The following is a 27,189-nucleotide window of genomic DNA, read 5'->3' on the forward strand; positions in this document are numbered from 1 at the left end:
GAAAAGTATCAAGTGGGCTCATAGTTAGGAACTCGGGGATTTACCTCTTGTAAGAATGTCTCTTTCTTCCTGGAGGACAAGGCCAGGTGCTTCTCTAGAACGGTGTAGTATTTCTCTGTCTCCTTGTCAAACTTCTTCTTCCCTTCCTGAAAAAGACAAAAACGCCAAACGGCATGGAAAGTCTTCAACACACGGTGTAACGTGATATAACAGGCAGTCTCTTGACAAATATTACAGTAGCTATGTCTTATCTCTCCTTCCTCTCAAAGACCTTGTTTACTTCCATTCACTGATTCGAAAGGAAATGACTGGTATCAGTCTATCATTCCGGTGTTAATACGAAATTGTAACTATTTTGCACTATGGCCTATTTATTGCCTTACCTCCATAACTTGCTACATTTGCACACACTGTATATATATTTCTGTTGTATTTTTGACTTTGTTTTGTTTTACCCCATATGTAACTCTGTGTTGTTGTTTTTACCGCACTGCTTTGCTTTATCTACACGTGGTCAGAGCAGGCCCTAGGTGGTCAGAGCAGGCCCTAGGTGGTCAGAGCAGGCCCTAGGTGGTCAGAGCAGGCCCTAGGTGGTCAGAGCAGGCCCTAGGTGGTCAGAGCAGGCCCTAGGTGGTCAGAGCAGGCCCTAGCAGGCCCTATGTTTGCAGTTTTTAATATGATATCTGAGTGAGAGTGACTAACAAAATCAATGGGGCCCCCCAGTTGGTAATTCAACCATGATTAGATTAGTTTAGATAGCTGGCCGCTAGACTAACTTACCCAAAACATAATGTTAGCTGACATGACTAATTGAGTGACTGTCAGTTACTGACATAACAACAGAAAAACTGCTGATGCACAACCAAATATCGATTTTGCACCTGGTGAATTCTACTATTCTAACTCTCAACTGTAAATTGAGACCCTGTTTGAGTAAAAAAAAGTATATATACACTACGAGTCAAAAGTTTGGACACACCTACTCATTCAAGGGTTTTTCTTTATTTGTACAATTTTTTACATTGTGGAAACTATCGAAGTACTTTGACACTGAACAGTAGGATGGATCTCACATGGAACTGAGAGACGTTGATTCTGTTTCCATTTCAGTTTTCATAAAGGTATTTATAACTACACGCAGCTCGACTCTGAGAACATTAAAGACAACCAATCTTGTTTCCTGTAAAAATGCCTTATTGTTTAATATATGGTTAAAGTACTGTGATTTAGAAGACTAATGAAGAAATCGACAGTAAACCTCCAGCAGCATATTCTGTTATTGTCCCTTCACATAACTAATGAGACAATATGGTGTAGTCTCCCTCCATATGAGACCCTGAGACTATAACAATAAGCTGGGTCCTCCCTCCATATGAGACCCTGAGACTCTATAACAATAAGCTGTATCCTCCCTCCATATGAGACCCTGAGACTCTATAACAATAAGCTGTATCCTCCCTCCATATGAGACCCTGAGACTCTATAACAATAAGCTGTATCCTCCCTCCATATGAGACCCTGAGACTCTATAACAATAAGCTGTATCCTCCCTCCATATGAGACCCTGAGACTCTATAACAATAAGCTGTATCCTCCCTCCATATGAGACCCTAAGACTTTATAACAATAAGCTGTATCCTCCCTCCATATGAGACCTTGAGACTCTATAACAATAAGCTGTATCCTCCCTCCATATGAGACCCTGAGACTCTATAACAATAAGCTGTATCCTCCCTCCATATGAGACCCTGAGACTCTATAACAATAAGCTGTATCCTCCCTCCATATGAGACCCTGAGACTCTATAACAATAAGCTGTATCCTCCCTCCATATGAGACCCTGAGACTCTATAACAATAAGCTGTATCCTCCCTCCATATGAGACCCTGAGACTCTATAACAATAAGCTGTATCCTCCCTCCATATGAGACCCTGAGACTATAACAATAAGCTGTATCCTCCCTCCATATGAGACCCCGAGACTCTATAACAATAAGCTGTATCCTCCCTCCATATGAGACCTTGAGACTCTATAACAATAAGCTGTATCCTCCCTCCATATGAGACCCTGAGACGCTATAACAATAAGCTGTATCCTCCCTCCATATGAGACCCTGAGACTCTATAACAATAAGCTGTATCCTCCCTCCATATGAGACCCTGAGACTCTATAACAATAAGCTGTATCCTCCCTCCATATGAGACCCTGAGACTCTATAACAATAAGCTGTATCCTCCCTCCATATGAGACCCTGAGACTATAACAATAAGCTGTATCCTCCCTCCATATGAGACCCTGAGACTCTATAACAATAAGCTGTATCCTCCCTCCATATGAGACCCTGAGACTATAACAATAAGCTGTATCCTCCCTCCATATGAGACCTTGAGACTCTATAACAATAAGCTGTATCCTCCCTCCATATGAGACCCTGAGACTCTATAACAATAAGCTGTATCCTCCCCTCCATATGAGACCTTGAGACTCTATAACAATAAGCTGTATCCTCCCTCCATATGAGACCCTGAGACTCTATAACAATAAGCTGTATCCTCCCTCCATATGAGACCCTGAGACTCTATAACAATAAGCTGTATCCTCCCTCCATATGAGACCCCGAGACTCTATAACAATAAGCTGTATCCTCCCTCCATATGAGACCCTGAGACTCTATAACAATAAGCTGTATCCTCCCTCCATATGAGACCCTGAGACTTTATAACAATAAGCTGTATCCTCCCTCCATATGAGACCCTGAGACTCTATAACAATAAGCTGTATCCTCCCTCCATATGAGACCCTGAGACTCTATAACAATAAGCTGTATCCTCCCTCCATATGAGACCCTGAGACTCTATAACAATAAGCTGTATCCTCCCTCCATATGAGACCCTGAGACTATAACAATAAGCTGTATCCTCCCTCCATATGAGACCCTGAGACTCTATAACAATAAGCTGTATCCTCCCTCCATATGAGACCCTGAGACTCTATAACAATAAGCTGTATCCTCCCTCCATATGAGACCCTGAGACTCTATAACAATAAGCTGTATCCTCCCTCCATATGAGACCCTGAGACTCTATAACAATAAGCTGTATCCTCCCTCCATATGAGACCCTGAGACTCTATAACAATAAGCTGTATCCTCCCTCCATATGAGACCCTGAGACTCTATAACAATAAGCTGTATCCTCCCTCCATATGAGACCCTGAGACTCTATAACAATAAGCTGTATCCTCCCTCCATATGAGACCCTGAGACTCTATAACAATAAGCTGTATCCTCCCTCCATATGAGACCCTGAGACTATAACAATAAGCTGTATCCTCCCTCCATATGAGACCCTGAGACTCTATAACAATAAGCTGTATCCTCCCTCCATATGAGACCCTGAGACTATAACAATAAGCTGTATCCTCCCTCCATATGAGACCTTGAGACTCTATAACAATAAGCGGTATCATCCCTCCATATGAGACCCTGAGACTCTATAACAATAAGCTGTATCCTCCCTCCATATGAGACCCTGAGACTATAACAATAAGCTGTATCCTCCCTCCATATGAGACCTTGAGACTCTATAACAATAAGCTGTATCCTCCCTCCATATGAGACCCTGAGACTCTATAACAATAAGCTGTATCCTCCCTCCATATGAGACCCTGAGACTCTATAACAATAAGCTGTATCCTCCCTCCATATGAGACCCTGAGACTATAACAATAAGCTGTATCCTCCCTCCATATGAGACCCCGAGACTCTATAACAATAAGCTGTATCCTCCCTCCATATGAGACCTTGAGACTCTATAACAATAAGCTGTATCCTCCCTCCATATGAGACCCTGAGACTCTATAACAATAAGCTGTATCCTCCCTCCATATGAGACCTTGAGACTCTATAACAATAAGCTGTATCCTCCCTCCATATGAGACCCTGAGACTCTATAACAATAAGCTGTATCCTCCCTCCATATGCATGATGCCAAGAGCACTTGAGACTTTATGAGAATAAGAAAATCAGTTACGTTAACTACCATGTCCATGTCCAGGCTTCATCACTTTACAATACTGTAATGACAGAACTATCATACTATGGTATGGTGATTTCCGTAGTGCTGTCAGTGCAGTATTGTAAAGTTATCTTCTAAAGCATATACTGTAAGACAGACACACAGACACACAGACACACAGACACACAGACACACAGACACACAGACACACAGACACACACCGTTATTATCTGTTCCTGTCTGGTTGTCAGCCCAAGAAGATCTCACGGTTTAACACGGTTTGACTTCAGTATTCAACGTTTGTCCAGGGGGTGGGGGGGGGGGGAAACATCACATGTTTATGTTTAGTTTAGGCATTCATTCCAAATGGTTATGGTAAGGGTTCATATTTGGGATAGGGTTACATCCAATGATGTATATAAACCCTGGATTGCTGATGCTATGTATTGGCCATTGAGAGGCTTTGAAGCCACCAGGCGGCCATATTGCCACTCCCCAGTGGGAGCAGTCCTTCATAGGAATTAATGGATTTCTACAGTATTTCAATTAAATGAGGACAAAGGACAAAATAACTTGTATTTAAGTTTTTTTCTTTTTTTGTAGATAGGACAGTAACCTTAGTAATCAACACAATATACAGTACCAGTCAAAGGTTTGGACACACCTACTCATTCAAGGGTTTTTCTTTATTTGTACTATTTTTTACATTGTGGAATAATAGTGAAGACATCGAAACTATGAAATTGAATCATGTAGTAACCAAAAAAGTGTTAAACAAATCAAAACATATTTCAGATTTCAGATTCTTCAAGTAGCCACAGTTTGCCTTGATGACAGCTTTGCACAATCTTGGCATTCTCTCAACCAACTTCATGAGGAATGCTTTTCCAACAGTCTTGAAGGAGTTCCCACTTATGCTGAGCACTTGTTGGCTGCTTTTCCTTCACTCTGCGGTCCAACTCATCCCAAACAATCTCAATTGGGTTGAGGTCGGGTGATTGTGGAGGCCAGGTCATCTGATGCAGCACTCCATCACTCTCCTTCTTGGTAAAATAGCCCTTACACAGCCTGGAGGTGTGTTGGGTCATTGTCCTGTTGAAAAACAAATGATAGTCCAACTAAGCCCAAACCAGATGGGATGGCGTATCGTTGCAGAATGATGTGGTAGCCATGCTGGTTAAGTGTGCCTTGAATTCTAAATAAATCACTGACAGTGTCACCAGCAAAGCACCCAAACAACATCACACCTCCTCCTCCATGCTTCACGGTGGAAAATACTCATGCGGAGATCATCCGTTCACCCACACCACATCTTCACAGATCTTCATTGAAAAGGGTTGAAAAGGGTTCAAACACTGTTTCCCATGCTTGTTCAATGAACCATAAACAATTAATGAACATGCACCTGTGGAACGGTCATTAAGACACTAACAGCTTACAGACGGTAGGCAATTAAGGTCACAGTTATGAAAACTTAGGACACTAAAGAGGCCTTTCTACTGACTCTGAAAAACACCAAAAGAAAGATGCCCAGGGTCCCTGCTCATCTGCGTGAACGTGCCTTAGGCATGCTGCAAGGAGGCATGAGGACTGCAGATGTGGCCAGGGCAATAAATTGTAATGTCCGTACTGTGAGACGCCTAAGACAGCGCTACAGGGAGACAGGACAGCCGATCGTCCTTGCAGTGGCAGACCACGTGTAACAACACCTGCACAGGATCGGTACATCCGAACATCACACCTGCGGGACAGGTACAGGATGGCAACAACAACTGCCCGAGTTACACCAGGAACGCACAATCCCTCCATCAGTGCTCAGACTGTCCGCAATAGGCTGAGAGAGGCTGGACTGAGGGCTTGTAGGCCTGTTGTAAGGCAGGTCCTCACCAGACATCACCGGCAAGAATGTCGCCTATGGGCACAAACCCACCGTCGCTGGACCAGACAGGACAGGCAAAAGGTGCTCTTCACTGACAAGTCGCGGTTTTGTCTCACCAGGGGTGATGGTCGGATTCACGTTTATCGTCGAAGGAATGAGCGTTACACCGAGGCCTATACTCTGGAGCGGGATCGATTTGGAGGTGGAGGTTCCGTCATGGTCTGGGGCGGTATGTCACAGCATCATTGGACTGAGCTTGTTGTCATTGAAGGCGATCTCAACGCTGTGTGTTACAGGGAAGACATCCTCCTCCCTCATGTGGTACCCTTCCTGCAGGCTCATCCTGACCCTCCAGCATGACAATGCCACCAGCCATACTGCTCGTTCTGTGCGTGATTTCCTGCAAGACAGGAATGTCAGTGTTCTGCCATGGCCAGCGAAGAGCCCGGATATCAATCACATTGAGCACATCTGGGACCTGTTGGATCGGAGGGAGAGGGCTAGGGCCATTCCCCACAGAAATGTCCGGGAACTTGCAGGTGCCTTGGTGGAAGAGTGGGGTAACATCTCACAGCAAGAACTGGCAAATCTGGTGCAGTCCATGAGGAGGAGATGCACTGCAGTGCTTAATGCAGCTGGTGGCCACACCAAATACTGACTGTTGACAGTGAGAGGACTTTTTTTTTTTTGCTGAGTTTACATGTCCTCAAAGATGGAAGGCAGGTGGGAGGAGGAGAGATCAGGTGGGACCATTCTAGCCAATGAGAGGGCAGATAATCGTGTGAACAACAGGCACAACTCTGATATAAAGCAGTTGCTGAAATAGCCAAATCCACTAATTTGAAGGGGTGTCCACATACTTTTGCACATATAATGTATCTACCTCAATTACCTCGTACCCCTGCACATCGACTCGGTACTGGTACCCCGCGTATATAGCCAGGTTATTACCTCGTACCCCTGCACATCGACTCGGTACTGGTACCCCGCGTATATAGCCAGGTTATTACCTCGTACCCCTGCACATTGACTCGGTACTGGTACCCTGCGTATATAGCCAGGTTATTACCTCGTACCCCTGCACATCGTCTCGGTACTGGTACCCCGCGTATATAGCCAGGTTATTACCTCGTACCCCTGCACATCGACTCGGTACTGGTACCCCGCGTATATAGCCAGGTTATTACTTCGTACCCCTGCACATCGACTCGGTACTGGTACCCCGCGTATATAGCCAGGTTATCGTTACTCATTGTGTATTATTTATTCCTTGTGTTATAATTTTTCTATAATTTTTCTCTCTTCATTGTTGGGAACATTTCACTGTTAGTCTACACCTGTTATTTACGAAGCATGTCACAAATAAAATTAGTTTTGAGTTAGAGCTACTGCTAACATGGCCCACTATGACCTCCGATGAGATATCAAACGGACAATAAGCAAGGTGGAATCCTATCGCACTGGCTCTGAAGCTCGTCGTATTTGTATTTGTATTTAAAAATTATTAAAGCAGTTGGCAATGTCTGTTGGTTTTGTGATGAATGAGCCATCTGATTCAATGAATGATGGAGCTGAGTTAGCCTTTTTTCCAGAAATGTCATTTAGGGTGCTCCAAAGCTTTTTACAATCATTCTTTATGTCATTCATCCTTGTTTCATAGTGTTGTTTCTTAGGGCTTGCAGACGATAATGGATTACAAAGGGAAACCCAGCCGCGAGAAACTCCCAAAAGAGCTAAATGCCTTTTAAGCCCCTGTTCTTCCAGATGACTGTGTGATCTCGCTCTCCGTGGCCGAACAGGTTAACACCCGCAATGCCGCCGGGCCAGACAGAATCCCAGGGTGCGTTCTGAAAGCAATGCCGCCGGGCCAGACAGAATCCCAGGGTGCGTTCTGAAAGCATGCGCAGACCAGGTGGCAAGTGTCTCCGCAATGCCGCCGGGCCAGACAGAATACCAGGGTGCGTTCTGAAAGCAATGCCGCCGGGCCAGACAGAATACCAGGGTGCGTTCTGAAAGCAATGCCGCCGGGCCAGACAGAATACCAGGGTGCGTTCTGAAAGCAATGCCGCCGGGCCAGACAGAATACCAGGGTGCGTTCTGAAAGCTCAGACCAGCTGGCAAGTGTCTTCACTGACATTTACAACCTATCCTTGACCCAGTCTGTTATCCCAACATGTTTCAAGCTGACCACCATAGTCCCTGTTCCCAAGAGCTCCAAGGTAACATGCCTAAATGACTATTGCCCTGTAGCACTCACATATGTTATTATGAAGTGTTTTTAAAGGCTGGTCATGACACACATCAACTCCATCATCCCAGACACCCTAGACCCACTCCAATTCGCATACCGCCCCAACAGATCCACAGATGACGCAATCTCAGTTGCACTTCACACTGCCCTCTCCTACCTGGACAAGAGGGGAAATAACTATGTGAGAATGCTGTTCATAGACTACAGCTCAGAGTTCGACACCATAGTCCCCTCCAAGCTCATCGCCAAGCTGGGGACTATGGGACTGAACACCTCCCTCTGTAACTGGATCCTGGACTTCCTGACGGGCCGCCCCCCAGGTGGTGAGGGTAGGCAACAATACATCACTGGGGCAAAGCTCCCTGCCATCCAGGGCCTCTATATCAGGACAGCCCAGTACATCACTGGGGCTGAGCTCCCTGCCATCCAGGACCTCTATACCAGGACAGCCCAGTACATCACTGGGGCCGAGCTCCCTGCCATCCAGGACTTCTATACCAGGACAGCCCAGTACATCACTGGGGCTGAGCTCCCTGCCATCCAGGACCTCTATACCAGGACAGCCCAGTACTCACGGGGAGCTCCCTGCCATCCAGGGCCTCTATATCAGAGCTCCCTGCCATCCAGGACCTCTATATCACGAGCTCCCCTGCCATCCAGGACCTCTATACCAGGACAGCCCAGTACATCACTGGGGCCGAGCTCCCTGCCATCCAGGGCCTCTATATCAGAGCTCCCTGCCATCCAGGGCCTCTATATCAGAGCTCCCTGCCGTCCAGGACCTCTATACCAGGACAGCCCAGTACATCACTGGGGCCGAGCTCCCTGCCATCCAGGACCTCTATACCAGGACAGCCCAGTACATCACTGGGGCCGAGCTCCCTGCCGTCCAGGACCTCTATACCAGGACAGCCCAGTACATCACTGGGGCTGAGCTCCCTGCCATCCAGGGCCTCTATATCAGGCGGTGTCAGAGGAAGGCCCGAAACATTTTCAAATACTCCAGCCACCCAAGTCCGGCAAACGGTATAGGAGCATCGGCTCTCGACAGTTACAGGCCAGCGGCTGCATTGGGCATCTCTGAGTTCCAAAATGGCAGTTACAGGCCTGCGGCTGCATTGGGCATCTCTGAGTTCCAAAATGGCAGTTACAGGCCAGCGGCTGCATTGGGCATCTCTGAGTTCCAAAATGGCAGTTACAGGCCAGCGGCTGCATTGGGCATCTCTGAGTTCCAAAATGGCAGTTACAGGCCAGCGGCTGCATTGGGCATCTCTGAGTTCCAAAATGGCAGTTACAGGCCAGCGGCTGCATTGGGCATCTCTGAGTTCCAAAATGGCAGTTACAGGCCAGCGGCTGCATTGGGCATCTCTGAGTTCCAAAATGGCAGTTACAGGCCAGCGGCTGCATTGGGCATCTCTGAGTTCCCTCCTATAACACAGGACTAGGAGGGGGACAGGATTACCCTCCTGTAAGATCACTATCACCATCGGCCCCCCTACTAAAATCAATACATTATTTCAAGTTAACAAATTCTCATCTTTCCCAGTGTGCCTGCATGGGCCCATGGGTCTGTTTCAGGGGTATGAGGAACATATATTGTGTATCTCCCACATGCTTCTACTGAGGGAAGGTAAACAGGTAAACAGATAAATCAATAAATTGATAAACAGGCATATGATGTTGACAGAAAGTACATTTCCCTAAAGGTTTTGTGTAGTAGTTTTTTATTAAGGTTGCTGTAGTAGTTTTTATTACGGTTTGTGTAGTAGTTTATATTAGTTGGGGTGCAGAAGAGAAGAGAAGACGAAGAGAGAAGAGCTGACGGTCTGTGCTGGCCGTGGTTGATATTCTACACATGGCTGAAGCCCAGAGGAACACACACACACACACACACAGAATGACTCAGAGTCAAAGGCAGAGAGAAAGCGTCTGATTAAAGCCATTTAAACACTGCTGTCTCCCACCTCTGCTGTGCTCTGTGTTTGTCCAATGTACTGCAGGCAGAGACAGAGCAGGACGCGTATTAACGGGTCTCTACCATAAAGAGAAGAGAGGCTGCTTTCAACCAACCGGATGTTTACTGGTCTGTCCCCAGCTGAGAAGCTCTCTCCTCCCCCTCAGGCTTTTATTGTAATCATAATAGAGAGATTTAAAGAGCAGGCGCCCTGCTGCAGAGAGAGGGGAAACCTTTGAAGCCTGGCAAGGGATAGCAGAGGACACAGACATGGACAGATACATAGACAGACGGACAGACAGAGCCTGGAGCCAGTTAGGAATGACAGACAGACATATATATAGAGTAAACAGACGGACAGACAGACAGACAGAGTAAACAGACAGACAGACATACATACAGACAGAGAGAGAGAGAGAGACAGACAGACAGACAGACAAACAGACAGACAGACAGACAGACAGACAGACAGACAGACAGACAGACAGACAGACAGACATACAGACAGACAGAGAGAGAGAGAGAGACAGACAGACAGACAGACAGACAGACAGACAGACAAACAGACAGACAGACAGACAGACAGACAGACAGACAGACAGAGAGACGGACAGACAGACTGACTGACTGACAGACAGACAGACAGACAGACAGACAGACAGACAGACAGACAGACAGACAGACAGACAGACAGACAGACAGACAGGTAGATAGATAGATAGAGCAAATCAAATCAAATTGTATTTGCCACATGCGCCGAATATAACAGGTGTAGACAATACAGTGAATTGCTTCCTTACAAGCCCTTAACCAACAATACAAAAGTGACTATGCATAGATAATAAACAGAGTAGCAATAAACAGATGGACAGACAGATACAGTTTGAAGTCGGAAGTTTACATACACCTTAGCCAAATACATTTAAACTCAGTTTTTCACAATTCCCGACATTTAATCCTAGTAAAAATTCAGTTAGGATCACCACTTTATTTTAAGAATGTGAAATGTCAGAATAATAGTAGAGAGAATGATTTATTTCAGCTTTTATTTCTTTCATCACATTCCCAGTGGGTCAGAAGTTTACATACACTCAATTAGTATTTAGTAGCATTGCCTTTAAATTGTTTAACTTGGGTCAAACGTTTCGGGTAGCCTTCCACAAGCTTCCCACAATAAGTTGGGTAAATTTTGGCCCATTCCTCCTGACAGAGCTGGTGTAACTGAGTCAGGTTTGTAGGCCTCCTTGCGCGCACACGCTTTTTCACTTCTGCCCACACATTTTCCTTGTGATGGCCACTCCAATACCTTGACTTTGTTGTCCTTAAGCCATTTTGCCACAACTTTGGAAGTATGCTTGGGGTCATTCCATCACAGCACAAGTCCATGATGGCGCCGGAAAAGATGGCTGCCGTTTTACAGCCCTCTAACCAATTGTACTACTATGTGTGTTTTTTCGCGTTATTTGTAATTTATTCTGTACATAATGTTTCTGCCATCGTCTCTTATGACCTAAAAGAGCTTCTAGATATCAGGACAGCGATTACTCACCTCGTATTGGACAAATATTTTTTCTTCAACGAGTCGGACGCGAAGGATATTCTACAGACACCTGACAAGGCCCAAATCCCCGTCATTCGCAGGAGAAAGAGACGGAGATATCGTGGACGTAGGTCGGGGTGCCTTGTAAGGATCCGACGGCGAGCGAGTAAACTGCCTCTTCCATCAATCCTATTAGCCAACGTTCAATCATTGGAAAACAAAATGGACGACCTAAGATCATGGTTATCCTACCAACGGGACATTAAAAACTGTAATATCTTAAGTTTCACCGAGGCGTGGCTGAACGACGACACGGACAACATACAGCTAGCGGGCTATACGCTACATCGGCAGGATAGAACGGCTGACTCCGGTAAGACAAGGGGTGGCGGTCTGTGTATATTTGTAAACAACAGCTGGTGCACAAAATCAAATACTAAGGAAGTCTCAAGGTTTTGCTCGCCTGAGGTAGAGTATCTCATGATAAGCTGTAGACCACACTATTTACCAAGAGAGTTTTCATCTATATTTTTCATAGCTGTCTATTTACCACCACAAACCAATGCTGGCATTAAGATTGCACTCAATGAGCTGTATAAGGCCATAACTAAACAGGAAAACGTTCATTCAGAGGCAGCGCTCCTAGTGGCCGGAGACTATAATGCAGGGAAACTTAAATCCGTTCTACCTAATTTCTACCAGCATGTTAAATGTGCAACCAGAGGAAAAAAAACTCTAGACCACCTTTACTCCACACACAGAGACGCATACAAAGCTCTCCCTCGCCCTCCATTTGGCAAATCTGACCATAACTCTATCCTCCTGATTCCTGCTTATAAGCAAAAACTAAAGCAGGAAGCACCAGTGACTCCGTTAATAAAAAAGTGGTCAGATGACGCAGATGCTAAGCTACAGGACTGTTTTGCTAGCACAGACTGGAACATGTTCCGGGATTCTTCAGATAGCATTGAGGAGTACATCACATCAGTCACTGGCTTCATCAATAAGTGCATCGATGACGTCGTCCCCACAGTGACCGTACGTACATACCCCAACTAGAAGCCATGGATTACAGGCAACATCCGCACTGAGCTAAAGGGTAGAGCTGCCGCTTTCAAGGAGCGGGACTCTAACCCGGACGCTTATAAGAAATCTCGCTATGCCCTCCGACGAACCATCAAACAGGCAAACAGTCAATACAGGACTAAGATTGAATCGTACTACACCGGCTCTGACGCTTGTCAGATGTGGCAGGGCTTGAAAACTATTACAAACTACAAAGGGAAGCACAGCCGTGAGCTGCCCAGTGACACAAGCCTACCAGACGAGCTAAACCACTTCTATGCTCACTTCGAGGCAAGCAACACTGAAGCATGCATGAGAGCACCAGCTGTTCCGGATGACTATGTGATCACGCTCTCTGTAGCCGATGTGAGTAAGACTTTTAAGCAGGTCAACATTCACAAGGCCGCAGGGCCAGACGGATTACCAGGACGTGTACTCCGAGCATGTGCTGACCAACTGGCAAGTGTCTTCACTGACATTTTCAACATGTCCCTGACTGAGTCTGTAATACCAACATGTTTCAAGCAGACCACCATAGTCCCCGTGCCCAAGGACAATAAGATAACCTGCCTAAATGACTACCGACCCGTAGCACTGACGTCTGTAGCCATGAAATGCTTTGCAAGGCTGGTCATGGCTCACATCAACACCATTATCCCAGAAACCCTAGACCCACTCCAATTTGCTTACCGCCCCAACAGATCCACAGATGATGCAATCTCTATTGCACTCCACACTGCCCTTTCCCACCTGGACAAGAAGAACACCTACGCGAGAATGCTATTCATTTACTACAGCTCAGCATTCAACACCATAGTGAACTCAATGCTCATCACTAAGCTAAGCATCCTGGGACTAAACACCTCCCTCTGCAACTGGATCCTGGACTTCCTGACGGGCCGCTCCCAGGTTGTAAGGGTAGGTAACAACACATCTGCCACACTGATCCTCAACACGGGGGCCCCTCAGGGGTGCGTGCTCAGTCCCCACCTGTTCTCCCTGTTCACACATGACTGCATGGCCAGGCACAACTCCAACACCATCATTAAGTTTGCAGACGACACAACAGTGGTAGGCCTGATCACCGACAACGATGAGACAGCCTATAGGGACCTGCAGTGTGGTGCCAGGATAACAACCTCTCCCTCAACGTGACCAAGACAAAGGAGATGATTGTGGACTACAGGAAAAAAAGGAGGACTGAGCACGCCCCCATTCTCATCGACTGGGCTGTAGTGGAACAGGTTGAGAGCTTCAAGTTCCTTGGTGTCCACATCACCAACAAACTATCATGGTCCAAACACACCAAGACAGTTGTGAAGAGGGCATGACAAAGCCTATTCCCCCTCAGGAGACTGAAAAGATTTGGCATGGTTCCTCAGATCCTCAAAAAGTTATACAGCTGCACCATCGAGAGCATCCTGACTGGATGCATCATCGCCTGGTATGGCAACTGCTCGGCCTCCGATCGCAAAGCACTACAGAGGGTAGTGCGTACGGCCCAGTACATCACTGGGGCCAAGCTTTCTGCCATCCAGGACCTCTATACCAGGCGGTGTCAGAGGAACGCCCTAAAAATTGTCAAAGACTCCAGCCACCCTAGTCATAGACTGTTCTATCTGCTATCGCACGGCAAGCAGTACCGGAGCGCCAAGTCTAGGTCCAAAAGGCTTCTCAACAGCTTTTACCCCCAAGCCATAAGACTCCTGAACAGCTAATCATGGCTACCCGGACTATTTGCACTGCCCCCCCACCCCCACCCCATCTTTTTACACTGCTGCTACTCTGTTAATTATTTATGCATAGTCACTTTAACTCTACCCACATGCACATATTACCTCAACTACCTCAACTAGCCGGTGCCCCCGCACTTTGACTCGGCACCGGTACCCCCTTGTATATATAGCCTCCCTACTGTTATTTTATTTTACTTCTGCTCTTTCTTTCTCAACACTTTGTTGTTGTTGTTCTTTTATTTTGTTTTTTTATTAAAAAATAAATGCATTGTTGGTTAAGGGCTGTAAGTAAGCATTTCACTGTAATGTCTACACCTGTTTTATTCGGCGTATGTCGCAAATACAATTTGATTTGATTTGATTTGACATCATTACTGTGCATTATAACTATTTGAAATCGCATAAAACAAGGTTTTCAAAACGTTACAGCTCTTTAACAGCTTAAGCTACAGACACTGGACCAACTGTAAAAAGATATTACAATTACACAACTAGTTTATGAACTATATAATGATTTAAATGTACATACATTTGCATAAAAGGAATACATGTACCACAGTACCTAACTTCCCCCATGATGGATTTTCTGAATACAGTCACAGGTAAATGTGATATAAAACAGTTACCAATATATTTACATAACAATGTACTACACTATCAGTCAAAAGTTATAATGTCATCTGTAAGAGGTATGAGGTCATCTGTAAGAGGTATGAGGTCATCTGTAAGAGGTATGAGGTCATCTGTAAGAGGTATGATACATACATTACCAGTCAAAAGTTTGGACACACCTACTCATTCAAGGGTTTTTCTTAATTTTTTACTATTTTCTACATTGTAGAATAATAGTGAAGACATCAAAACTATGAAATAACACATATGGAATCATGTAGTAACCAAAAAAGTGTTAAACAAATCAAAATATATTTTAGATTTTAGAGTTTTCAAAGTAGTCACCCTTTGCCTTGATGACAGCTTTGCACACTCTTGGCATTCTCTCAACCTGCATCATGTCACCTGGAATGCGTTTCAATTAACAGGTGTGCCTTGTTAATAGTTAATTTGTGGAATTTATTTCACTCTTAATGCGTTTGAGCCAATCAGTTGTGTTGTGACAAGGTAGGGGTGGTATACAGAAGATAGCCCTATTTGGTAAAAGACCAAGTCCATATTATGGCAAGAACAGCTCAAATAAGCAAAGAGAAATGACAGTTATAGATGGTGTTATAAAGTATTTCTAAGATTACAGGCGAATTTGTATAAAATAATTTTGGTTCAATGATAATATCTGTTGAATAATTGTCTCCAAACATTGGGATAGGACTTTAGCTAAAATCTTTGCCTCCACATTAATGAAGTGGGTTTTTATTGGGTTTTAACAGTAATGAGATGCATGCTTGGTTCATAGATGGAGAAAGTAATTTGTTTTCAAAAGATTCATAGTGCAAAATAGGAGAGAGTTGGACATGACATATTTTGTAGAAGTCAGATTGGTAGCCGTTAGGATTCAGGATACATTCTGGAGAGCATATTGCCTGTCTAGGTCCAGGATACGTTCTGGAGAACATATTGCCTGTCTAGGTCCAGGATACGTTCTGGAGAACATATTGCCTGTAAGTGTCTTCCTTTTTTCTCTGTTTTCTTTGTTGCATTTTGCGGTGAACACAATCATCTGACCTCTGAGGTAAGCTGGTTCCATAGGAGATAGCTGTCATTGTCTCCCACAGGGTACCATAGGGGATATCTGGGGAGGAATTTATTTAATTTGAAGGGTTAAGAGGCCCTGAATTAAAGGGACTGATCTGTCTAAGCAAATTGAGGGTTAATGCAAAACTGCTTCTCATTCCGTTTACCAGTTCTGGAGGTCTACGTTACCGGACTTCTAGGCGTCACTGACCTGGATCATTACCACCAACCCTGGACTGTCTCGTCTCATTACGCACACCTGGTTCCCATTCCCCCTGATTAGTATGTGTATATATGTGCCCTCTGTTCCCCATTGTCCTTGTCCATTATTGTCCCCATGTCCGTTGGTACCGTGTATTGTGCTCTTGTTATTACGGGTCTCGTCCCGTGTATTGTTAGAAGTTTACACCTCGCTCTTTTGTTTGGGTCACATCTCTGTGTTATATATCTATATAGATGTTTGGGTCACATCTCTGTGTTATATACAGTGGGGAGAACAAGTATTTGATACACTGCCGATTTTGCAGGATTTCCTACTTACAAAGCATGTAGAGGTCTGTAATTTTTATCATAGGTACACTTCAAATGTGAGAGACAGAATCTAAAACAAAAATCCAGAAAATCACATTGTATGATTTTTAAGTAATTAATTTGCATTTTATTGCATGACATAAGTATTTGATCACCTACCAACCAGTAAGAATTCCGGCTCTCACAGACCTGTTAGTTTTTATTTAAGAAGCCCTCATGTTCTCCACACATTACCTGTATTAACTAAACCTGTTTGAACTCGTTACCTGTATAAAAGACACCTGTCCACACACTCAATCAAACAGACTCCAACCTCTCCACAATGGCCAAGACCAGAGAGCTGTGTAAGGACATCAGGGATAAAATTGTAGACCTGCACAAGGCTGGGATGGGCTACAGGACAATAGGCAAGCAGCTTGGTGAGAAGGCAACAACTGTTGGCACAATTATTAGAAAATGGAAGAAGTTCAAGATGACGGTCAATCACCCTCGGTCTGGGGATCCATGCAAGATCTCACCTCGTGGGGCATCAATGATAATGAGGAAGGTGAGGGATCAGCCCAGAATTACACGGCAGGACCTGGTCAATGACCTGAAAAGAGCTGGGACCACAGTCTCAAAGAAAACCATTAGTAACACACATCGCTGTCATGGATTAAAATCCTGCAGAACACGCAAGGTCCCCCTGCTCAAGCCAGCGCATGTCCAGGCCCGTCTGAAGTTTGCCAATGACCATCTGGATGATCCAGAGGAGGAATGGGAGAAGGTCATGTGGTCTGATGAGACAAAAATATAGCTTTTTGGTCTAAACTCCACTCGCCGTGTTTGGAGGAAGAAGAAGGATGAGTACAACCCCAAGAACACCATCCCAACCGTGAAGCATGGAGGTGGAAACATCATTCTTTGGGGATGCTTTTCTGCAAAGGGGACAGGACGACTGCACCGTATTGAGGGGAGGATGGATGGGGCCATGTATCACGAGATCTTGGCCAACAACCTCCTTCCCTCAGTAAGAGCATTGAAGATGGGTCGTTGCTGGGTCTTCCAGCATGACAACGACCCGAAACACACAGCCAGGGCAACTAAGGAGTGGCTCCGTAAGAAGCATCTCAAGGTCCTGGAGTGGCCTAGCCAGTCTCCAGACCTGAACCCAATAGAAAATCTTTGGAGGGAGCTGAAAGTCCGTATTGCCCAGTGACATCCCTGAAACCTGAAGGATCTGGAGAAGGTCTGTATGGAGGAGTGGGCCAAAATCCCTGCTGCAGTGTGTGCAAATCTGGTCAAGACCTACAGGAAACGTATGATCCCTGTAATTGCAAACAAAGGTTTCTGTACCAAATATTAAGTTCTGCTTTTCTGATGTATCAAATACTTATGTCATGCAATAAAATGCAAATTAATTACTTAAAAATCATACAATGTGATTTTCTGGATTCTTGTTTTAGATTCCATCTCTCATAGTTGAAGTGTACCTATGATAAAAAATTACAGACCTCTACATGCTTTGTAAGTAGGAAAACCTGCAAAATCGGCAGTGTATCAAATACTTGTTCTCCCCACTGTATCTATATACGTGTTTGGGTCACATCTCTGTGTTATATATCTATATAGGTGTTTGGGTCACATCTCTGTGTTATATATATATCTACGTGTTTGGGTCACATCTCTGTGTTATATATCTATATAGATGTTTGGGTCACATCTCTGTGTTATATATCTATATACGTGTTTGGGTCACATCTCTGTGTTATATATCTATCTATGTGTTTGGGTCACATCTCTGTGTTATATATCTATCTACGTGTTTGGGTCACATCTCTGTGTTATATATCTATATACGTGTTTGGGTCACATCTCTGTGTTATATATCTATATACGTGTTTGGGTCACATCTCTGTGTTATATATCTATATACGTGTTTGGGTCACATCTCTGTGTTATATATCTATATACGTGTTTGGGTCACATCTCTGTGTTATATATCTATATACGTGTTTGGGTCACATCTCTGTGTTATATATCTATATAGGTGTTTGGGTTACATCTCTGTGTTATATATCTATATACGTGTTTGGGTCACATCTCTGTGTTATATATCTATATAGATGTTTGGGTCACATCTCTGTGTTATATATCTATATACGTGTTTGGGTCACATCTCTGTGTTATATATCTATATACGTGTTTGGGTCACATCTCTGTGTTATATATCTATCTACGTGTTTGGGTCACATCTCTGTGTTATATATCTATATAGGTGTTTGGGTCACATCTCTGTGTTATATATCTACATACGTGTTTGGGTTACATCTCTGTGTTATATATCTATATAGGTGTTTGGGTCACATCTCTGTGTTATATATCTATATACGTGTTTGGGTCACATCTCTGTGTTATATATCTATATACGTGTTTGGGTCACATCTCTGTGTTATATATCTATATACGTGTTTGGGTCACATCTCTGTGTTATATATCTATCTACGTGTTTGGGTTACATCTCTGTGTTATATATCTATATAGATGTTTGGGTCACATCTCTGTGTTATATATCTATATACGTGTTTGGGTCACATCTCTGTGTTATATATCTATATAGATGTTTGGGTCACATCTCTGTGTTATATATCTATATACGTGTTTGGGTCACATCTCTGTGTTATATATCTATCTACGTGTTTGGGTTACATCTCTGTGTTATATATCTATATAGATGTTTGGGTCACATCTCTGTGTTATATATCTATATACGTGTTTGGGTCACATCTCTGTGTTATATATCTATATAGATGTTTGGGTCACATCTCTGTGTTATATATCTATATACATGTTTGGGTTACATCTCTGTGTTATATATCTATATAGATGTTTGGGTCACATCTCTGTGTTATATATCTATATACGTGTTTGGGTCACATCTCTGTGTTATATATCTATATAGGTGTTTGGGTCACATCTCTGTGTTATATATCTATATACGTGTTTGGGTCACATCTCTGTGTTATATATCTATATAAATGTTTGGGTCACATCTCTGTGTTATATATCTATATACGTGTTTGGGTCACATCTCTGTGTTATATATCTATCTACGTGTTTGGGTTACATCTCTGTGTTATATATCTATATACGTGTTTGGGTCACATCTCTGTGTTATATATCTATATAGATGTTTGGGTCACATCTCTGTGTTATATATCTATATACGTGTTTGGGTCACATCTCTGTGTTATATATCTATATACGTGTTTGGGTCACATCTCTGTGTTATATATCTATCTACGTGTTTGGGTCACATCTCTGTGTTATATAGCTATATAGGTTTTTGGGTCACATCTCTGTGTTATATATCTATATACGTGTTTGGGTTACATCTCTGTGTTATATATCTATATAGGTGTTTGGGTCACATCTCTGTGTTATATATCTATATACGTGTTTGGGTCACATCTCTGTGTTATATATCTATATACGTGTTTGGGTCACATCTCTGTGTTATATATCTATATACGTGTTTGGGTCACATCTCTGTGTTATATATCTATCTACGTGTTTGGGTTACATCTCTGTGTTATATATCTATATAGATGTTTGGGTCACATCTCTGTGTTATATATCTATATACGTGTTTGGGTCACATCTCTGTGTTATATATCTATATAGATGTTTGGGTCACATCTCTGTGTAATATATCTATATACGTGTTTGGGTCACATCTCTGTGTTATATATCTATCTACGTGTTTGGGTTACATCTCTGTGTTATATATCTATATAGATGTTTGGGTCACATCTCTGTGTTATATATCTATATACGTGTTTGGGTCACATCTCTGTGTTATATATCTATATAGATGTTTGGGTCACATCTCTGTGTTATATATCTATATACGTGTTTGGGTTACATCTCTGTGTTATATATCTATATAGATGTTTGGGTCACATCTCTGTGTTATATATCTATATACGTGTTTGGGTCACATCTCTGTGTTATATATCTATATAGGTGTTTGGGTCACATCTCTGTGTTATATATCTATATACGTGTTTGGGTTACATCTCTGTGTTATATATCTATATAGGTGTTTGGGTTACATCTCTGTGTTATATATCTATCTACGTGTTTTGGTCACATCTCTGTGTTATATATCTATCTACGTGTTTGGGTCTCATCTCTGTGTAATATATCTATATACGTGTTTGGGTCACATCTCTGTGTTATATATCTATCTACGTGTTTGGGTCACATCTCTGTGTTATATATCTATATACGTGTTTGGGTCACATCTCTGTGTTATATATCTATATAGATGTTTGGGTCACATCTCTGTGTTATATATCTATATAGGTGTTTGGGTCACATCTCTGTGTTATATATCTATCTACGTGTTTGGGTCACATCTCTGTGTTATATATCTATATACGTGTTTGGGTCACATCTCTGTGTTATATATCTATCTACGTGTTTGGGTTACATCTCTGTGTTATATATCTATATAGGTGTTTGGGTCACATCTCTGTGTTATATATCTATATAGGTGTTTGGGTCACATCTCTGTGTTATATATCTATATAGGTGTTTGTTTTGGGCTTCGTCCCCGTCCTTGTTCATGACGTACCTTGTGTTGGGTGGAGTAATAAAAAAAACTAATACGTATTCCTTCGCCTGTCTTCTAATCATTATACAACGTGACTTAAAGGGGTCCTAAAATCCTAAATGATCCACAGTATGACCATCTTAAAACAATTCCCCCCCACATTAAGCGAATTTATTACAGTGGCTGATTTACTCAACGTAGCTGGCTTGTTGCTTGATCTGTCATTAATTGGATCTAAAACACAGTTAAAGTCTCGATTACTCGAAGGTGTATCAGACAAAAAAGGGATTATTCTAGACATAAACACATGATCATCCCAGTTGGGAGCATATATGTTAGCTAGAGTAAATTGTTTACCTGTAAAGTACCTTTAATAATGACTTAACAACCATTTGGGTCGACAGTGGTTTCTGATGTAACAAAAGGGTTATTTTTATCAATCAAAATTGCAACACCTAATGCTTTACCATTGAATGGTAAAGCTGCCCCACCCAACCTTTAAGAATCCTATTTCTATCACAGTGTTTTAGGTGAGTTTCTTGTAAAATGGTTATTCCTGCTTTCAGGTGCTTGAGATGGGTGAGAACCTTATTCCTTTTAACTGGATGGTCGAGCCCTTTCACGTTCCAAGAGACCAGGTTAACTAAGTTGCTAGTATTGCTATTCATATGTACTGTGTCTGGTTATCATAACGATGAGGTAAGAGAAAAGAACATGTCTAATGTTCCAGTTAGTTTTCTCCTCATGAATGAAGCAGGTAGAGTAGCTACCTTGTGGTTATGTGAAATGACAATATGTTCTTGCTATATCGACACACTTGATTGCTATGGCATGGGCATTACAAATCAATGAAATAATTAAACACTGTTATCGGCTATTATGCCTCTCAATTTCCAGTCGACATTAGCATGGAAAAAGTCAATATGCAGTATAGCTATGCCAATGGCTAGCAGCTTTGACAGTATTGAGTCAAGCAACAGCTTTACTGTTTCAGAAAATATAGCATCACAGTGCTGGAGGGGCAGAGCAGGCAAGTGGGCTTCCTATCTCCTGATACCCTGATGATGACTGGCAGAAGACTGTCTCACCAAGGACGTACTCAAAGACTGTAATGAAAGGCCAAAGGGGTCCTACTCCCAAAGTCACTGTGTGCCAAAATGTGTTCGACTAGAATGATTGCAGTAGGTTATGTCCATCTACTCATTCCTTAAAATGTTGACAAATACACCCAACTTGACACTTGCCATATATGCATAGCCATTGATGTGTTTAGAGAAGGTTGTAAATGGCTTTGGTTATGTTGAACTGCAGCTAGTTAAAAGACCACACAATTTGCTAGCTAGATTATTAGCCTGGTAGCTAACAGAGCAAAGTGCTGGAGCTATTAGTTCACAGAATACAATCAAGATGTCGATCTACTATTGCAGTGGTTCCCAACTCCAATCCCCAACCACACGTATTTTTGTTGTAGCCCTGGACAAACACAAAGGATTCAACTCATTGAGTACCTGATGACTAGTTGACAAGTTGAAACAGGTGTGCTTGTCCGGGGCTACAATAACAATGTGTACTGTAGGGGTTACTCGAGGACCGGAGTTGGGAACCACTGTACTATTGTATACAGTAACAAACACGTTTCTAGCTAGTTAGGTATCTACATACTGTATGTAGCCATGGGATTAGCTGCTAGCTTGTTAGCTAACGTTAGCTCGCAGCACCTTGCCCAATCTGCCCGATTAGCTGCTAGCTTGTTAGCTAACAAGTTAGATCTGGCACTGACACCGGGAGCCTGGATAGCTAGCTAGCAACTAACATTAGAATGTCAACTAACGAAACAGATACAATTTCAATAAAGGCTATCTGGCTTGAATTACATTTTGAATATGGTTTAGATATGGCTGAGAAACCAAAATATATTGAGTGTCAATGCTTTAGCTAGCTAGCTAAAAACCTGTGTAGCTAGCTAGCTACTGTTGCTAAGATACAAGAGAGTGGCTAGGTTTCGGTACCTAGAACAGATAGATCTCCAATGCGGACATGCTGCATTTCTCACGTTGAATGAGACTGTATGATCTGTCATCCTAATGCTGTCTATCCTTTTCTGTTTCTCCTTCAATAAAAATGAAATGTTAGCCTGTTAGCCCCCATGTAATTAGTTAGCTTTCCTTCATTGTTTGCTGTCAAATTAAATCAACAAAACCTTTCTCGGACAGAAGGAAGTGGTCAAAATTAATCACTCTTTATGATTCGAGTGCCACTGTTGACAACTTTGTAGAATTTCTTGGAGGTCATTACAAAAAGTGCCTTTTCGATAATGCTAATATTTCAAACCCCCTTTTGCATGAAAAGTAGCGAACCGATCGTGGCGCCATCTGGTGACCATTTAGGGAATGGAGTTCTCAGCTGAGGTCCCAATGTTGTTCAGGAATATGGAGTATTGACAGAGAAAAGAGGAATGGAAAAACTCACTTTAACATGCATTGGCCAATCAAAACCTAATATGTTCCCCTATCCGACTACCTGGTAAACTCTCTATGTTTACCAGATAGTTTCCCCAGGTGTCAGATTGCATAGTAAATCTCAGGTGCTCAGAACAAGAGTTAAGAAAATAATGGAATTCCTGGAGCTGATTTGCATCACCCCTCCATAGAACAAAAATATAATCAATGTACCTTTTCCAAATAATAATGTTAGGCAAGAAAACATTTTTGAGAGGATTGAGAATTGACTGTTTCTCCATGTAACCCACATACAAATTATCATAGTTAGGAGCCATAGGGGATCCCATAGCAGTACCCTTCACCTGAATAAAGAAATAATTTAGAAACATGAAGTAGTTGTGTGTGAGTACTATTTCAGCCAATGTTATAATGCATGCACTAGAAGGTAGTTCATTAGGGTCACCTTGCAGAAGAAAATGTCCCATGGCTTCAATACCGCCCTCGTGTGGAATATTAGTGTATAACGACTCAACATCAAAGGTAACTAACAAAGTGTTCTCAGGGAGAGGATCAAGAGATTCAACGATAGAGATCAAACTGCTGGTGTCTTTTACAAAAGGAGGGGAGCTGTTCTGCGAGTGGTCTAATAAAAAAGTCAACAAAAGTCTATAAAGGGGTCCTTACTGCATCAATGCCCGTAACAATAGGGCGCCCTGGAGGTTTTGTAACATTATTGTGTAATTTCGGGCTAAGTATAGAAAGTGGCAATTTTAGGGTGTTGAATAGCCAAAAAGTTGTGTTCTCTTTTGGTGATTTGACCAGAACTTTAATACCCATCTAGGACAGTAAATATAGTGTTCTGAAATTGGGAAGTGGGGTCACTTCTGAGTTTCTTGTAAAAGGTGTTGTCAAGCAGTTGTCTATGACACTCATTTAACCAGGGGAAACTATCTGGTAAACATAGAGAGTTTTCCAGGGGAAACTATCTGGTAAACATACTCCGACTCCTTTTAGAAGTAAGAGTTATTTGTACCTCCAGCTCATCACAATCACTCTATTGAGACATATTGCAGACTCGTTGGTAATCTCCTTAAGAACAAACATGAGTACATATATTTCTATAATTTACCTAAGGATGAAAAACAAGCTTTGCTTGATTTACAATCCGATACGTCAGTCCTTACCAGCCCTGCTGATAAGGGTGGGTCGGTTGTACTCATGGATAGGACAGTTTATAACTATTCCCCTGGTTAAATCTCTATGTTTACCAGATAGTTTCCCCTGGTTAAATCTCTATGTTTACCAGATAGTTTCCCCTGGTTAAATCTCTATGTTTACCAGATAGTTTCCCCTGGTTAAATCTCTATGTTTACCAGATAGTTTCCCCTGGTTAAATCTCTATGTTTACCAGATAGTTTCCCCTGGTTAAATCTCTATGTTTACCAGATAGTTTCCCCTGGTTAAATCTCTATGTTTACCAGATAGTTTCCCCTGGTTAAATCTCTATGTTTACCAGATAGTTTCCCCCTGGTTAAATCTCTATGTTTACCAGATAGTTTCCCCTGGTTAAATCTCTATGTTTACCAGATAGTTTCCCCTGGTTAAATCTCTATGTTTACCAGATAGTTTCCCCTGGTTAAATCTCTATGTTTACCAGATAGTTTCCCCTGGTTAAATCTCTATGTTTACCAGATAGTTTCCCCTGGTTAAATCTCTATGTTTACCAGATAGTTTCCCCTGGTTAAATCTCTATGTTTACCAGATAGTTTCCCCTGGTTAAATCTCTATGTTTACCAGATAGTTTCCCCTGGTTAAATCTCTATGTTTACCAGATAGTTTCCCCTGGTTAAATCTCTATGTTTACCAGATAGTTTCCCCTGGTTAAATCTCTAAGCCTCTCTATGGGTATCACAGGCGATTCAATAGACCATAATCCCTTGTCTGAGACCTGAAGACTTATGTTTTCTCCCAGAGCTTCTGCCTATAAGCTTTAGCTCAGTGGGCTAAGCCAGTCTAGTGGTACGCAGGAGACCCAGATAGGAACCCGGGTAGCAACCCAGTCAATCCCATATAATTGCATATAGAATAGAGTGTATTGTATGATCTCTATGGTCGATCCCGTAAGTATCACAGAGAGTTAACAGAACATACATAATAAACACAATATGACATGGAGATGAATATTTACATATGCAACAATGCAAATAGAATGCCAACACTCAAGGAAAATAACTGTGACATGTTCATTGATAGACGGCCCTGACCCCGGTGCTTGTGCAAACTCTCTCACCAGCGACGGAATGGAGTACGGAACACTTCACAGTCAGTCAATTTTGGACCAGCGGCCGTATATATAATGTGCGTGTTTGTGTGTGTGTGTGTGTGTGTGTTTATGTTTGTGTCTGTGTGTGTGTGTGTGTGTGTGTGTGTTTGTGTGTGTGTGTGTCTGTGTGTGTGTGGGTGTGTGTCTGTTTGTGTGTGTGTGTGTCTGTGTGTGTCTGTGTGTGTGTGTAGATATCAGATGCTATCGCTATCGCTCCTGTCCAACGGTCCAGAATCTCTAAAGCCTTCCTGACTTCACAGGATATAGCAAAGCATGACACACACGCACACACACACACAAAACGTTTCACCATGGGCGGCTGTTTAATGGGATCTGTGAACAGGAACATGAAAGCGGGAGACAGTCCATCTCTGTGTGCTCATTAGAACTATGGCTAATTGGAGCAGTGGGCCAGAATGAGTATTAAATAGATGCCTCACCACACACGAGCAGATCTCACTACAGTACTACAGAGAGGGAGAAGGGTTGGGGGAGGGAGAGGGAAAGAAAGAGAGAGAGAGAGAGAGGGAGAGAGAGAGAGAGAGAGAGAGAGAGAGAGAGAGAGAGAGAGAGAGAGAGAGAGAGAGAGAGAGGGAGAGAGGGAGAGAGAGAGAGAGAGAGAGAGAGAGAGAGAGAGAGAGAGAGAGAGAGAGAGAGAGAGAGAGAGAGAGAGAGAGAGAGAGAGAGAGAGAGAGAGAGAGGGAAAGGAGAGAGAGAGGAGAGGAGAGAGAGAGAGAGAGAGAGAGGAGAGAGGGAGAGGGAGAGAGAGAGAGAGAGAGAGAGAGAGAGAGAGAGAGAGAGAGAGAGAGAGAGAGAGAGAGAGAGAGAGAGAGAGAGAGAGAGAGAGAGAAATGAGAGAGAGAGGGAGAGAGAGAGAGAGAGAGAGAGAGAGGAGAGAGAGAGAGAGAGAGAGAGAGAGAGAGAGAGAGAGAGAGAGAGAGAGAGAGAGAGAGACATCACACTCACTGCTTCCTAAGGATAAATCACACCCCCTGCCTCCTAAGGAGATATCACACACCCTGCTTCCTTAGGAGACATCACACCCCCTGCTTCCTTAGGAGACATCACACCCCCTGCTTCCTAAAGAGACATCACACCCCCTGCTTCCTAAGGAGATATCACACCCCCTGCTTCCTAAAGAGACATCACACCCCCTGCTTCCTAAGGAG

General features: G+C 43.1%; 1 protein-coding gene across 1 annotated transcript in view; it reads right to left on the bottom strand.

The window, feature by feature from the left end:
• The window catches only part of LOC121566964 (rho GTPase-activating protein 42), a 240,429-nt gene that overhangs the window by 50,708 nt on the left and 162,532 nt on the right, over positions 1–27,189 (bottom strand). The window contains exon 5 of the mRNA XM_041876916.2: positions 45–146. Within this exon, the coding sequence (XP_041732850.2) occupies positions 45–146 (102 nt within the window). The remainder of the gene's footprint in view (positions 1–44; positions 147–27,189) is intronic.

The sequence above is a fragment of the Coregonus clupeaformis genome, chromosome 5 (genome assembly GCF_020615455.1).
Source record: "Coregonus clupeaformis isolate EN_2021a chromosome 5, ASM2061545v1, whole genome shotgun sequence".
In the NCBI taxonomy this organism is placed as follows: Eukaryota; Metazoa; Chordata; class Actinopteri; order Salmoniformes; family Salmonidae; genus Coregonus; species Coregonus clupeaformis.